Here is a 15,755-nt window from a genome sequence, read left to right as displayed (position 1 = left end):
CATCATGATTGCAGGCCTTTTTCTAAGAATAATTGATTAAATCACGATTACTTGTAATCAGAAAAATGGATGATTAATGGTGACTCATTAGTCTGTAATGGATTACAGCTGATTACGATTACACCATCCCTGAATCTAATCTGCCGAGCTCGCCACACGTGCTTTTTTGCCCTGTCGGGCACCCTCAGAGTCGAAATACTTAAGAAATCTGGAATTATGTGAATGTATTGACCATTTCCTAGTCAGCTATAAACTCTGCTCTACCCATGGTTTGCTTTGCTTCATCCTCATTTTGTTGTTTTAGTTCAGTTTATATAACACATATTTGCGGCCCCCACGCCCCTACCACCCCAGGGTCTATTTTATAACGTGCCGCCCCCCCCCCCCCTTGGTCGGAAAACTTGAGTAATTTTGAATTCTGCTAATGTCTTCATCGTAAATTAATCAGCTGCAAATCTTCAGTTTGTTATGTGTTTGTTCAGTTTAAATAATTTGTTTTTTAACTTGCGGACCGTTACTATTGTCGGAAAACTGTAGTAATTTTAAATTCTGCTAGTGAATTAAAACGCTGCTGTGTTTTCGCTAACTTTTTTTCTTTTCTTTGTTGACTAGCCACAAGAAGCTTATTTAGTTCACAAATAGCGCATTTTGTTTTGCCCTTTGTTTTTTATATCATTATCGTATTTTACATAAACTAATTAACTTAAGAAATAGAATATTATTTAATTTATTGTACAGAATAGTTGTACTGTTTATAAAGTAATATAGATTCATATGCTGACAAATGGCACATTGCAATGCACGCATCTATTAAATTTATCAAATCTGGAAGAAAGTATGTATTAATTCCATCTTAAGGATGACGTTTACTCAAAATGAAAAAAAAAAAATCCACTGATGATAATGAAAAACCATCTATTGTGTGTTATAGAACTTTGCTTGTAGTTTTATTTTTCACTTTCAGAAAAGTAGGTCAATGACCTACTTTTTGAGTTAATGGCCATTGCGTATTTTTTGTAAAATCAAGAAAAATCCCATAAAATTTTACACTACGATTGAGATTTTCTTAATTGTAAAAATACTACAAATAATAAAACAGTTTAAAAAAATAAAATACAGTTTATGAATGGTAGTGGCACTAAATAAGCACAAAGCATTAATATTTCTACAACAATTTTAGAAAATATTCCAGTCCGAATTTTCTCTATCAGTTTTCAAATCCCTACCCATTTTTAATCTAATTTTACAAAAAAATTGAATGATGATAATACAAAAACATATATGGTATTAAACTACTTATATTAACCTTATTCTGTTGGCATAAAATTTATATAAGGTCAATGCTCAAAATTTTGAGATATGGTGTCTTTTATCATTTTTAAGCATTTTTCAATATTATTGCAATTCGTGCCAAAAGATTATTTTAATGAATAAGTGAGGTAAAACCAACAGAAAATATGCAAAATTACGTATGCTAAAATATAAAATCCTATCTCTTAATATTAGAGTACTGCCAAACAAATTTTAGCAAAAAACAAAATCTTCAAAATTTAGTCCAAATGTCCTATCTTTGGCTAAAAGTCATTTTTATTTAGCCTAATTCCATAATAAAGAAAAAATTTCGAATGATTTGCCAATAATAATTCATTTCATAAATACTTTTTGTGTTTAGAACAAATTTTACTGATTATATTGAACTTTATAACAATCCGAATTTGAGATCTCAAACCCTGAGTAAACAACACCCATAAGTACATTTAAACCTCATTTTTACACATTTTTTTTCTACCCACATTTACTTATTTGCGCGCTCTTTAGATTTGAAAGTCTCTCTGTACCTAACAGCATTTTTAAATTGATTGGTTTCCAATTCATTGTAATAATAATAATCATATTTTTGGCAAAATTGATTTTCAATATACGGTTCAGATACAACAAAAAGAAACCCAAACCCATTGTCTTACCTTTCCTGTAAAAGATACACAGCATACAGAATATAATGATTGGAATAAGTACTCCAGCAAGAATTGGCATCATGAATACTTCATCATAGATGAAATAGTCATTATATTTTGGGGTTTGATTTGTTTTTTCATCAATGGACGCTGTTGTACTGTAATTCCTAGTGACAATCTCAACGTGTGTTGGTTTCGTTGTTTCTGGAAGACTGGTTGCTGTGTCCGAACTGTTGAAAAAAGAAAAAACAAACACATACATATTCCACTGTATGTATACTGTAACATGTTTTGATGACAACTAAAGTAGTTTATTGTTTGGTATAAAGAAGTCATTCGAAGAACACTTTATTCAGTTCTTGGAATCTAACATATAAGAATAGGACGATTTGTTTAATTTTTTTGCTTGTTTTTGTTGTTGTTTTTTTTTTTGTTCTTTTTTTTTTTTTTGATCATTTTAAAATCATTTGTCACAGACACCAACACAGAGCGTGCCTGCTACGTTTCTTTGCAATATATTGTCCGATTCTCTTTAGAGAAGGTTTAAAATTACACTAATATTGGTATATAATTTGTTTTTGCTTAGATTTTGTTAAGATTTTTTCTCACTTTGTCGCAATTTTCTTAAATACAACGATAATATGCGGTGATCAAGAATGGTGTTCAAAATGAAATGGAAAAATACAAAACAGGAGCTGGCACGGATGCTATAAAGTTGCTAGCTGACAGAAGAGGCTATCATCTGGCCCCGATGTTATAAAACTTTCTTAAGCGCAATCTCAAACTCCAAATTGTAATCCGTGCTCCAAATCGTACTTGTCCTCAATAATCGAGATTATAAAACATTTCATACTCATATTCGTACTTCGGCTGAGTAAACGGCGATTTATAAGTAAGCTTTGGAGCTTTCTCGAAATTGTACTCAAAACATTTAATTTAAAAAAAAAAGTAGTGCAACCATATTTAAAAATAACATATTGTAATGGTGCTGGTTATACACTATAATCTAATAATAATTATATGCATGTGATTAAAATAAAAGATGTTTGCCATTTTATCAATAAAATATTATGGAGGTATATTTAAGAAAGAGGGAGAGCTGCAACCACCAACACTATCAACATAACTTTGAGATATTTCACTCCATTAATTGAAGTACATATTCATGTTAATGTACGTTCAAAATAATTTTATTGAATAGATCGGCTTTTTAAAAATGCTGTTTTTAAATAGTCATATACGACCACCCATACTATCCATCTTTTAAAATAATAAAAAAAAATGTACAAAAGTGTCCATGTATTGCTATTTATATAAATCGGATGCACTTGCAGAGTCCCTTCTTTGATTTTAGTAAGATTGTAGGTTAGTTCTAAACATTTCAAAGGATGGGGGATGCATAAAAAGTATAACATTTTCTATTACTTCCTATCAACTATTTATCACCTATGGTACATGCAACAAACCTTGGAAAGGGACATATTTCATAGAATTAGCGGTAAATCAGTGGCGGATTCAAAGGGGTATCCTTTCCCCTCCCCTGGTATTGTCAAAATAATTTTAATTCATACTCCTTCTGGCAACAAAATGCAAGTTTTAATTGTCTTTTTTTTTAACTCGTGGGATTTTTCAAAATTAGACTGATATGAATGGTGTGGTATGAAAAAATCCCGTGGGTTAAATGGTGTAACGTACATAGAGACCAAGGGGTCATACTGCTAACCTGATATACATTAGCCATAATTCTAATCAAAGCAGCTAATTGAAATTAGCTTTCTAAAAGTAAAAGTAAAATACTATAATTTAAGCTAGTGGTGGTTGTGTCAACCATTATAAATCGTTTAAGGGCAAAAGAGAGTAACTTACAACATAATAAAACTTACCATGTAAACAACTCTTCAACAGGTAAGACATTGATAAAACTAATGTTGATAATTCTCCAAAAGTAACAAACTGTTATACAGATTTTGTTTGTTATATAAATGCTGACAATACAAAGTTTGTGACCAAACTTCATATAAAATATATCAGAAAGCGAATGTTAAAATTTGGATATTAGAGACAATTTGATTTTTGAGAAGATTTTTAAACTGACTTTTTTTACTCGTTTCTTAATACCTCCTCTTTGAAAGGAAATTAGCCCTTCATGTGAACACACTTGAATGTTTAAATTTGTTACGGCCGTAAGGAACGTTTCAAAATTGCGTTTTCTGCTAATATCGTTTTTAATATGATATATTTTATATGATTCCTTAACTATGTTATAATAAAATTATTAAATATGATATTATGGTTCTTGAACTTAAATAACTATTAGCTGATAAACAACTGTATTCAAAACTCTTTATTAGAGAGTTTGTAGTAAGCTTTTAAATGTGTAAAATATTAAAATAAAAAAAATGGCTAAAAGTCTTTAAAATGTATTCTTTAATACTTTTCCAAAGATTCTTACCCTTCGCAAGATGGTTCAGCAAGAAAACAACCATTTCCAATTGATGTACAACCCGAATCTATAAGAGACAAAATGATTGATTTTATTATGGATGTCTTTGTGAAAATTTTATTGTAGAACTTCATTGAATATATGAGAGAAAAAGTAAACAAGTTGCTGTCCTTTAAAAAAGGACTGCAATACGTGGACCGTGTGCATGGGGGTGCTAACGGAAACTCGAAAGCATTAAAAGTATCACAGAGCCCATTCTAGCCCATAGATCTACAGAGGGGATCTCTAATTGCAAAAAAATATGTGTTGCATAAAAAATTATTAATGTAGCAAGCCTGGATTTAGTGCCTTTACCCACTAAATGTGTACATTGTTTCATGTATAGCACTGACCTCAGAATAACACATAATTATGAACTGTATTAATGAAGATTGCATCAATCGGCGAATTCACTACTTGCACATCTATCACAACTCTTTTTAAATCAAGAAAATATAATATATAAGAAATGTCCTTCATCACGCCGCTTTAAGTCCAAATTTGCCCTGTTTTTAAAGGGGGATCAACTTTTGCATTTAATAAACAATTTAAAATTTTGAAGAAGGAGTAATTTGATTAATTGTCAATCCAATACCTAAACATAAATGGCAAACCTGATTTTCCATAATCAAGTATTTGACTGCATGCTATATATTTATGTACGATTTTATATTATAAATATTATATGTCACTGTTTATAACGCACTTACCATGCCTATAAACCCTTTAACATTATTTTATTTTTCAAATTTCTTATTCATAAATTATGCCTAGAAACCATTTTGCAGTATATATAAACACGACACAATTTAGCACATGTTTTTTCTTTACACGTTTATGAATTGCACCTTCACCTACAGGTTGTTCGTTCTATTGAAATTTAAATTAATTCAAACTGCGTTTAACTTAACATCTATACATTGGTTATATATACATATATAACCCAGCAAAAAATAGTATACATATTGCGGTAAAAAATCTTTGCTATGCTTAAATTCCTATGTTACAAACAGAAATTAAGCGTTGCATATTATAAACGACGTCGCGAAATGTTGCGGACGTTTATGACGTTTACTCTGCATTATGACGTTATGTCATAAGACCCCTTTTCTCATACACTGGCTCATATGATTATCATTTATCAAAACACTCAGCGAAAATAATGATCACTGTAACAACAACGTAATGTTATGATCTTAATCAAGGTCTTCCGTTTCCAACGGAAGACTTTATAGTGATTGTAATTAGGGTCTTCCGTCTTCAGCGGAAGACCCTTCTATTATTGTAATGTTTCTTTTTCACTTTTTTTTTAATTCTTTTTTTTTTCTTTACAATTTTTGTGCAGAAGATTTCTCGGAGATGGGCGGTACGATATTTATCAAATTTTCAGCACCGATCTATTATTAGATAAACTTGATATGCTTTTTTTATTTTGTAAAAATCACTTCCGGTTTGGACTTATCCGCCATTTTGTCATTTTTTAAAAAGTTCTTGTCCACACATTTTCTTAAAAACGAGCAAAGATAGGAAGCTGAAATTTTTAGAAATGATAGATGACATGAACATCTAGCCTCACGTGGAAAATCATTGTCCGGAAATTCCGAGTACGGAAGCTAGCAGGGGTCAAAATACAGGACACGTTTTTGACGAATACTTCTTGTCCACACATTTCCTCAAAAACGAGCAAAGATAGGAAGCTGAAATTTTTAGAAATGATAGATGACATGAACGTCTAGCTTCACGAGGAAAATCATTGTCCGGAAATTCCGAGTACAGAAGCTAGCTGGGGTCAAAATATAGGACACATTTTTGACGAATACTCCTTGTCCACACATTTCCTCAAAAACGAGCAAAGAAAGGAAGCTGACATTTTCAGAAATGATAGATGACATGAACATCTAGCCTCACGAGGAAAATCATTGTCCGGAAATTCCGAGTACGGAAGCTAGCTGGGGTCAAAATAGAGGACACGTTTTTGACGAATTCTCCTTGTCCATATATTCCTCAAAAACAAGCAAAGATAAGAAGCTGAAAATTTCATAAATGATAGATGACATGAACATCTAGCCTCACGAGGAAAATCATTGTCTGGAAATTCCGAGTAGGGAAGCTAAATTTTAAAACTCAATGAATGCGTTATAATGACCTCAGACTAATTTTAAAACATATTATCTAAGTTGCACTTTAATTCTGCGTCTTATAAAATCGTTTTCAAATTGATGGGTTGAAATTTATTTTTTTTTGAAAATTTTAAATTTAATTAAATCGTTATAAAATGACTTCAGACTAATTTTAAAACATAATATCTAAGTTGCGCTTAGAATTTTTTGTCCAATGAAATCTTTATCGAATAAATTAGATGACATTTATTTTTTTCTTAATTTAAAATTTAATTAAATCGGGTTAAAATGATCTCAGACTAATTTTGAAACATGATATCCAGGTTGCGCTTACAATTCTGCGTCTGGTGACATCTTTTTCGAATTGATTGGATAAGTTTTAAATTAAAAAAGATATAATTAACTCTTTATAAATTGACCTCAGACTAATTTTTAAATGTAATATTGAAGCTGCGCTTACAATTCATTGTCTAATGACATCTTTCTCGAATTGATTGGATGATTTTTAAATTTTTAAATTTTTTTTAATTAAATCGTGTTTAAATGACTTCAGACTAATTTCAAAACATAATATTTAGGTTGCGCTTACAATTCTGCGTCCGATGACATCTTTTTCGAATTGATCGAATGAATTTTGAATTTTTTAAACATTTTAAACTCAAATAAATCGCGTTCAAATGACCTCAGACTAATTTTAAAACATGATATCCAAGTTGTGCTTAGAATTCTGCGTCTAATGACATCCTTCTCGAATTGATTGGATGAATTTAAAAATTTTCAAAAATTTTAATTTCATTTAAATTGCGTTAAAATGACCTCAGACTAGTTTTGAAACATGATTACTATGTTGCGCTTACAATTTTGCGTCTAATGACATCTTTGTTGAATTGATTGGATGTTTTTTAAATTTTAAGTTTAAGTAAATCGTGTTAAAATGACCTTAGACTAATTTCAAAACATAATATTCAGGTAACGCTTACAATTCTGCGTCTGATGACATCTTTTTAGAATTGATTGGATGAGTTTTAAATTTTTTAAAAATTTTAAACTCATTTTAATTGCGTTAAAATGACTTCAGACTAATTTTAAAACATAATATCTAAGTTGCGCTTTAAATTATGCGTCTAATGACATAATTTTCGAAATGATTGGATGAATTTTAAATTTAATTGTTTTTAAAAAATTTAATTAAATCGTGTTTAAATGACATCAGAATAATTCGTAGACATGATATCTAAGTTGCGCTTACAATTCTGCGTCAAATGACATCTTTGTCAAATTGATTGGATGATTTTTAATTTTTTTGAAAATTTTAAATTTAATTCAATCGTATTTAAATGACATCAGACTAATTTCTAAACATAATATATAAGTTGCGCTTTGATTTCTGCGTCTGATGACATCTTTCTGAAAATGATTGGATGAATTTTAAATTAAAAAAAAAAATTTAATTAAATCGTGTTTAAATGACATCAGAATAATTTTTAAACATGGTATCTAAGTTGCGCTTAGAATTCTACGTCTAATGACATCTTTCTCGAAATGATTTGATGAATTTTAAATATTTTTGATTTTTTTTATTTTTTTTTAAATCATGTGAAAATAAATTATTGGACGGAGGACCCACTCGTTGCTCGCAACGAGATCGCATCAAGTGTTTCTTATTATTATTAAGGTCTTCCGTTTCCAACGGAAGACCTTATAGTGATTGTAATGTTTCTTATTATTATTTTTTCCTTTTTTTGTCCACAAGATTTCTCAGAGTTGGCTGGATGGATTTTCTTGACATTTTCAGGACTGCTAGAAAATGAAAATATCTCTACGCGTTTTTTCATTTTTTCAAAATTCACTTCCTGTCGTCTGTTTCCTGTCCCGCAGAAAAAAGCTATGGACAATGAGATCTCAGAAACGATAAAGACTTGAACATCCAAACTTTGAGGAATGATAGACCTATAGTTGTAGATGTGTTTAAACTATTTTGTTTTGTTCCTCGTAACTTTCGGTTGTCACCGGAAGCTCTTCAAAAATTATGCTTATACGCATTTAATATATTTCACGGAGACTTGAAATATAAGTGAAAATGTTTACATATATCATCTTTCCGATGTTAACTAAACATAAAAATTCTACTTCCGGTGAGATATCTCAAATATCTCATGTAGCCTTTTTTAAAACAAATGTTTGTACCGCGAGATCTCAGAAACTGTAAGTGATCAAGACACGAAACTTATATGGATGCTAGACATTTGATAGAAGATGTGTTCAACCGGTTTTATTTTGTCAACCGTCACTTCCGGTCCACACAGGAAGAGTTCAAACAAATCAATTTTTTTAAAGTTTAACCAGATTTCTCCGAGATGACTGGATAGATTTTCTTAAAATTTTAGGACTGGTAGAGAATGATAATATCTCCAGGAGTTTTTTTTTATTTTTTCAAAATTCACTTCCTGTCGTCCGTTTCCTGTCCCGCGATAAAAAGCTATGGACAATGAGATCTCAGAAACGATAAAGACTTGAACATCCAAACTTTGAGGGATGATAGACCTATAGTTGTAGATGTGTGTTAAACTATTTTGTTTTGTTTGTCTAACTTCCGGTCGTCACCGGAAGCACTTCAAAAATTTTGTTTTTACGCATTTTATTTGTTTTACACAGAATTGAAATATAAGTAAAAACGCTTTCATATGTCATCTATCCGATGATTAATAAACACAAAAAAATCTTAAATATCTAAGGTACTCTTTTTAAAACAAACATTTATTACAGCGAGATCTCATCAACTGTAAGTGACCAAGACACAAAACTTACATGGATGATAGACATTTGATAGAAGATGTGTTTATTAGGTCTCATTTTGTCAACTGTCACTTCCGGTCCACACCGGTAGTGTTCAAACAATTCAAGTTGGTTAAGAGTTTAACTGTTTTTGTTTGACAATGTAAGACAAATTGATAGCCAATCAAGTCCTGTTGTGTAATGGTTCAGAAATACTTACTTCCATCTTCATCGAACACTTCCGTTTGTCCGTTTCCTGTCCTGAGACAAAAAACCTTGATTCCTAGAGATCTCAAAAACGGTGACGACTTGAACAATCAAACTTTGTGGGATGATAGAAGTATGTATGTACATGTGTTTACACTATATGGTATTGTTCGGCGTAACTTCCGGTCGTCACCGGAAGCACTTCAAAAATTAGGTTTTTTTTCATATTATATTCATTTTACATAAATTGATAATATCAGTATATAACCTTACATATGTCATCTATATAATGTTAAATTAGCAAATAAATTCCGGTGAGATATCTCAAATATATCTGTGTAGCTTTCCTTTTTACAAATTTTATGTCCGCGAGATTTTTGTCATTGTAAGTGATTAAGACTCGAAGCTTTCATGATTGATAGAAATTTGATTAGGGATGTGTTTAACGGGTTTAATTTTGTCAACTGTGACTTCCGGTTCTTACCGGGCGGGTTCAAACAAATCATGTTTTAACAAGTTAAACTGACTTCCTTGGCTGTTTCATCTAGCCTAATAAACAGTGATGTACGCTAAGCAAATGTACGAGAAATACCAGCTTTTGTTTTGATTAATCACGTCCGTTTATCCGTTTCCGGTCCCGAGACAAAAAATATTGTTTCAAAGAAATCTTAGATTTGGCAGAGACGTGAACAACCAAACTTTGAGGAACGATTTATGATTGTACAAACGGTTAACATTTTTGTTTAGTTCGGTGTTACTTTCGGTCGTCACAGAAAGTACTTCAAAAATTGATTCCTTTTTCATTCTCGTTGTTTTACAATTAAGCAACGTCTGGATATATCATTCACAATAATTATCACATCCATTTTTTTTCTATGTAAGAGAAGCAATGTCTTACAGTTAAATTGATACATGTATATCAAAACGGAAGACCTTTTTGTTGCTTTTGCAACAAGAGTCTAGTTTTTTAAATATAATTGTTACAAACATCATGCGTAACTTCCGAATGCGCACTGTACGTTTATTCAACGTCAAGCGTCAATTCTTTATAAGCGTGATCGTATAACTGTGTTTTACATGTATATGTAGAAAAATACTGACACTACATGCAATAATGACGTTTTTCTGTTTTTCCCTCGTATCTTTTAACTTTGTAACTAAAAGTTATTTCGTCGTGATATACAACACGATTATCCTCACTAACACCAACTAAACATTATAGCTTCTAAATTTTAAAGAAAGCTTCAGAAAGTGGAAATAAATCCATCGACATACATTCAATTCTTTATACTAGCATTAGGGAACATACCAAAAATGTTACAGAAAATTGATTTGACTACTGTGATGAAATGAAAAAACGACAAAAACAATCCGTCAACCATCTCAAAAATCCATAAAACGAAATACAAATTTAAAGCAGAGCAACACGGACCTCCAAAAAGATTGAGGTAGGATCAGGTGCATGGGAGGAGATAGCATCCTCTGCTGACCGGTAAATTCTTAAGGAGTTTTGTGATTTCAATTCATGTATTATGTATTTAATAGATTGACTTAAAACATAAATTTGGCAAGGCAAAGAGAATGTGATCGAAGGGGGCACTTAAAAAGTTTTTTAATTCTCTTCACACAATATCGCTTATATTTCGAGACAGTAACATTGTACGATATACATGTATTTGTGAGATATTTTTTACCATTGACTAATCGGGAAAAAGTATGATAATATACAAGCTTCAGTTTCGATTGCCAACAACGAGTCCCCCCCCCCCAAAAAAAAAGGTAGCAAACTAAAGGACGTCATATCAGCTGAGGTTAAACCATTTTCTTTTGTTTTTGTTTTTTGCACCTGACAGTCATTTATTGTTTAATATTGATGTTTTCCAAAACCAAACGAAGAATATGCATAAGAAATAAAAGAAATTTCAAAATGGTTCGTTCTCAGAAAGATTTTTTTTCAAAAGAATCATTAAAATGATTTTTATTGATTATGAATATATATTTGAAAAGGATTTTATAAGTAAGTGTACAATAGTTCCATTAATATTCGAAAATGTTGTCACTTTCAAAATGTAAGCCACTTTCACCCGTAAACGATTGCTATACCGATAAACTTTTGTCATAAATTTTAATCCAATGAAAATTTTATTTTGCGAACAAAAATTGGTGCTTAACGAATGATAATAAAACCACAGATGCTATTATTTTTATGCTTATTAACATTACTCCCTAAGACTTACGTTTAAACAAATCATATGATTGAAAGGAGGAATTATGACATCCGAATTGGAAACTGCTGCAGCTGTATGAATATATCGTCGAGTCATCTTTTTTTTAGATACAGACAATAACCTGAAATGAAATCATACATTGATTATTAAAACAATAAACAAATACAATGATATTACAATGAGCACACAGAATTAAGAAGTATTGTAATGGAATTAAAATGCTGATATTCTGCACTTAAAGAGGATTAATGTCAATTTTTGTAAATGTAAATGGTTTTAGCTATGTTTTTATTTAGAACCGGATTAAAGTTTGCTTTTGTTACCCGTAATGATATGTAAGATCTATATAAAGATGGAAATTAGTTTTTCATATTATATGTTGTAAAAACCATGTTGTTATCAACTTAACAAAATCAAATTTTTGTACCATATTTGTTCATTTAAAAAAGCTGTCGTATAAGTTTTGAATTCCCTATTCTTCAAAGGCAATCGTGTGTTTATATTTTTTTTTTTTATCAAAACAGCCTTTGGAGTTTATTTACGCTATTGACAGAAAATGCAACGCTAGTAATTAGAGAAAGAAGTACCTCAATATTTGGATGGTTCTTTAATAGAAAAAGTCACTAATTATTATCTTAAATATTATTATTATTAATTATTATTGTTGTGTAGGTACACGGTGTGTGAAGACTGAATTCGAATAATTATAAATTATTGTAAAACTAGCCCGAACTTATTTATCGATAATCTTACAATACTTCATATACAGCAAAGCATTCAAGTATCTCTTTTAGAAGAGAAACATGAGGTCCCAAGGACCTTCTTCCTGTAATCATTTCAATGATACACTGGTAATTGAACGTTTTGTTGATACAATTCGTTAGTCGTCCCCTCCTTGTTTTCAAAGAAAGGATATTATTATCCATTTCTGTTCAGAATGTAACATACTAAAACTAATCAAAATCGAAGTCCAAATTAGTGACTTATGTGCGTTAAGTGTTTCCTTAATTAAAAAATAATCATTTTAATTATTACATGAAAAAAGTGGGTTGATTTTGTCAAGACTTAAACGTGCTCAATTTTTTGTTTAAAGTTAGTTACTTTTTTTTATATATTGCCATAAATAACATGTAAGTTCTACGCACCACTTTAATATTTTTTTAAATAATTTCTGAAATACTCGAAATAAATGGCTAAATTCTTTTTATTCATTTTAGTAAAATTTTAGCCTTTTACTTAAGAGAAAAGCAGTAAAACAATGTGCCTTATATTAAATATGACAAATCCTTATATTAATTTTTACATTTTTAAATTTTAACGAACGTGTCACTAGTGCTTTTTTTTAACTTTATCATGAACGGCATATAAGATAGCATTATTATAGTATTATAAAACAACACACAACCTATTTTGAAATATAGACACATTATACAGGTAAAGCTTTAATTTTAGTTCATCAGATTCAACGAAAGTTTCTTAAATAATAAGTGAGTTGAAAATACTTCATCACGACAATTAAGGTTTTTCGCGCTCAGAACTTCAGAGTCAGATCAAAAGGTAAAGGATCAAGTTTTATAACGTAGTCTTCTTTTTAATCAATTTTTACCTCTGACAAATATTTAAAAACTTTAATGGAATAAATTTAGAACTTAATAAAATATTTCATAAGTCCCCTACCAGTTCGTCAGTCCGTTGTCCGTCCGTCCGTCTGTCTGACCCACGTCAGTTTTCTACACTTTTCTTTCTTGATGCGTTTAAGGAATAATATGAATTTGCTGAAAAGCTTCAAAATGTCAAACTACAGATCATGTGTACACTTTGTAGCGTCTGGTTGACATATTTTCGAGAAAATTAATTTTTTATATTCCAATTCTTTTATGATCTGGTTCGTTATCGGGTTCGGTGTGTATAGAATAAACGAGGAAAGTAACTATGTAGTCAGTAATACTATCGTGCATTACTTGAACCATTCCTTTTATTGTTTCTAACAAATAAGTTCTGTAAAATCTTGTCATGCATTGTGTTGTAAATTTAATCGACAGGGTTTTTGTATTATTACATTTGGGTTCATTATTGGGTTGGTCTGTTGATTTGGGGTACAGAAGACGGTAAAATAAGAAAAGATATTCTGCACAACAGTGCAATGTTTTCGCAAATTTCTACAAACCGGTAGGGGACGTGTATTGCTTATGCAAATACTTAAGGATCGCCTTTACTCATAACAAAAAAAAAATTCCACTGATGATAATGAAAACAAACTAATGTGTGTTTTAGACTCTACATGGCAGTGTTATTCTTCACTTCCAAAAAAGTAGGTCAATGACCTACTTTTTTAGCTAATGGCCATTGAATATTTTATGAAAATTTGAGAAAAATCCATAAAAATTTTACACAATGATTGAGATTTTCGTAATTGTTAAAATAATACAAAATGCTTAACTCTTTGACAAATGAAATACAGTTTATGAATAGTAGTGATTGTGAAAATTATACAAAATGCTTAACTCTTTGACAAACGAAATAAAGTTTATGAATAGTAGTGACATTAAATAGATACAAAGCATTAAGTTTTCATTTACAGTTTTTATAGATATTCTAGTCCGAATTTCCTTTATCAGTTTTCAAATTACAACCCATTTTTGATTCAATATAACAAAAAAAAAACTGAATGATGATAATGCTAAATCATTTATAGTATTAAACTAAGTATATTGATCTTTCTCTGCTGGCATAAATCTATATGAGGTCAATGAGCAAAATTTTGAGATATGGTGATTTTTATCAATTTTCAATATTTTTCTAGTGTGTGTGTCATACAATTATCTAAACGAAAAAGCAAGACAAAACCAACAGCAAAATAATTGTGACTAACAAATAAAATCTTAACTTACAATATTATAGTACTACCAAAAATATTTCAGTGGAAAGCAAAATTTGAAAAGTTTTGTTCGAATTTCCTCTGTTTGGCTAAAAGTCAAATTTTGTCAGATCCTTATCCCATAATTTAGTTAAATATCGATTGTTATGTCAATAATAGTTTATTTCATTAATACTTCTTGTATTGCCCTCTCCCGATTTTTTTTTTTTTGGGGGGGGGGGGGGGAGAGGGCTACAACTCCATAGGATCTCCGTAATGGTGCAAGTGCGGGAGTGATTCACTCTCGCAACGATTTCGTCTCCAATCGTTTATAAATGACAATAACATTTGCATTTCTGACCTGAACTCAAACGTTGTAGATGTCTATGGCATAGATTAATCCAAAAACATCAAGTATAGTCCATATATCGGTTATTTTTCGTGGATGTCAACAACGAAAGTTGAATTTGTCTGCCATGTTTACTGACCTTGACCGGTTTTATTTTTGGACAGCCAATGAGAATTCAGGAGCGGATCTTGAATTGAATATAGGAATTCCCCTATTTTAAACATAATTAAAGTAGTCCTAGTATCGCACTACGTCATAATACGGATTTTACAATATTGGTTCGACTTTTACACAGCGTTTTTGATACCCGGTATTGATTTTGCTGTACATCGCTGTTGTAAACAATGGCAATAATCAGCAATTAGAACGGTAATATATGTATTCTATGAGAGATAGAAATGATTAATGTTGAAAAACTCTATTCTGTGAAAGTAAAATGAAAAACGAAGTTTCTGATTAACTAGAATCTCAGGTATACTTATATCTTCTTTGTTTTGACCCCCCCCCCCCCCCCCCGAATTTTTCTTTTTCTTTTACTAAAACCGGTTTAAATTTAGAGACAGAAGCTATTTCGAATTTAATCAATCGTCAATTAATTAATGTTTAAATGATATCTAACATTGTTGACAGATCTAGGCAGAAAACTGTAGCAAAATGTGACTTTTACGGATTTTTTCGTCAGGATCTACTTGGTTTAGAGCTTATAGCGTGAAAAGTAATCCGTCAACATATAATTTATTTTACCATATCTTTTTTCTAAGATGTCAATCTATAGAATAAAC

The 15,755-nt window shown here is 30.6% G+C and overlaps 1 protein-coding gene across 2 annotated transcripts in view; it reads right to left on the bottom strand.

The window, feature by feature from the left end:
- Positions 1–400: 400 nt before the first annotated feature.
- The window catches only part of LOC128180455 (uncharacterized), a 137,727-nt gene continuing 122,372 nt past the window's right edge, over positions 401–15,755 (bottom strand). Inside the window, exons 3-5 of one of the 2 annotated variants that reach the window (XR_008243220.1) lie at positions 11,777–11,888; positions 4,408–4,465; positions 401–2,185 (exon numbers count right to left, since the gene is read on the bottom strand). Coding sequence is in view for 1 of the 2 variants with exons in the window: in XM_052848580.1 (XP_052704540.1) it covers positions 1,786–2,185; positions 4,408–4,465 (458 nt within the window). In the remaining variant the exon portion in view is untranslated. The remainder of the gene's footprint in view (positions 2,186–4,407; positions 4,466–11,776; positions 11,889–15,755) is intronic. The other variant, XM_052848580.1, reaches the window with a different exon arrangement.

This window comes from Crassostrea angulata, chromosome 4, assembly GCF_025612915.1.
Source record: "Crassostrea angulata isolate pt1a10 chromosome 4, ASM2561291v2, whole genome shotgun sequence".
NCBI classification, from domain to species: domain Eukaryota; kingdom Metazoa; phylum Mollusca; class Bivalvia; order Ostreida; family Ostreidae; genus Magallana; species Magallana angulata.
Note: the sequence above shows the minus strand (reverse complement) of the source record. Positions and strands in the feature narration are given on the sequence as shown.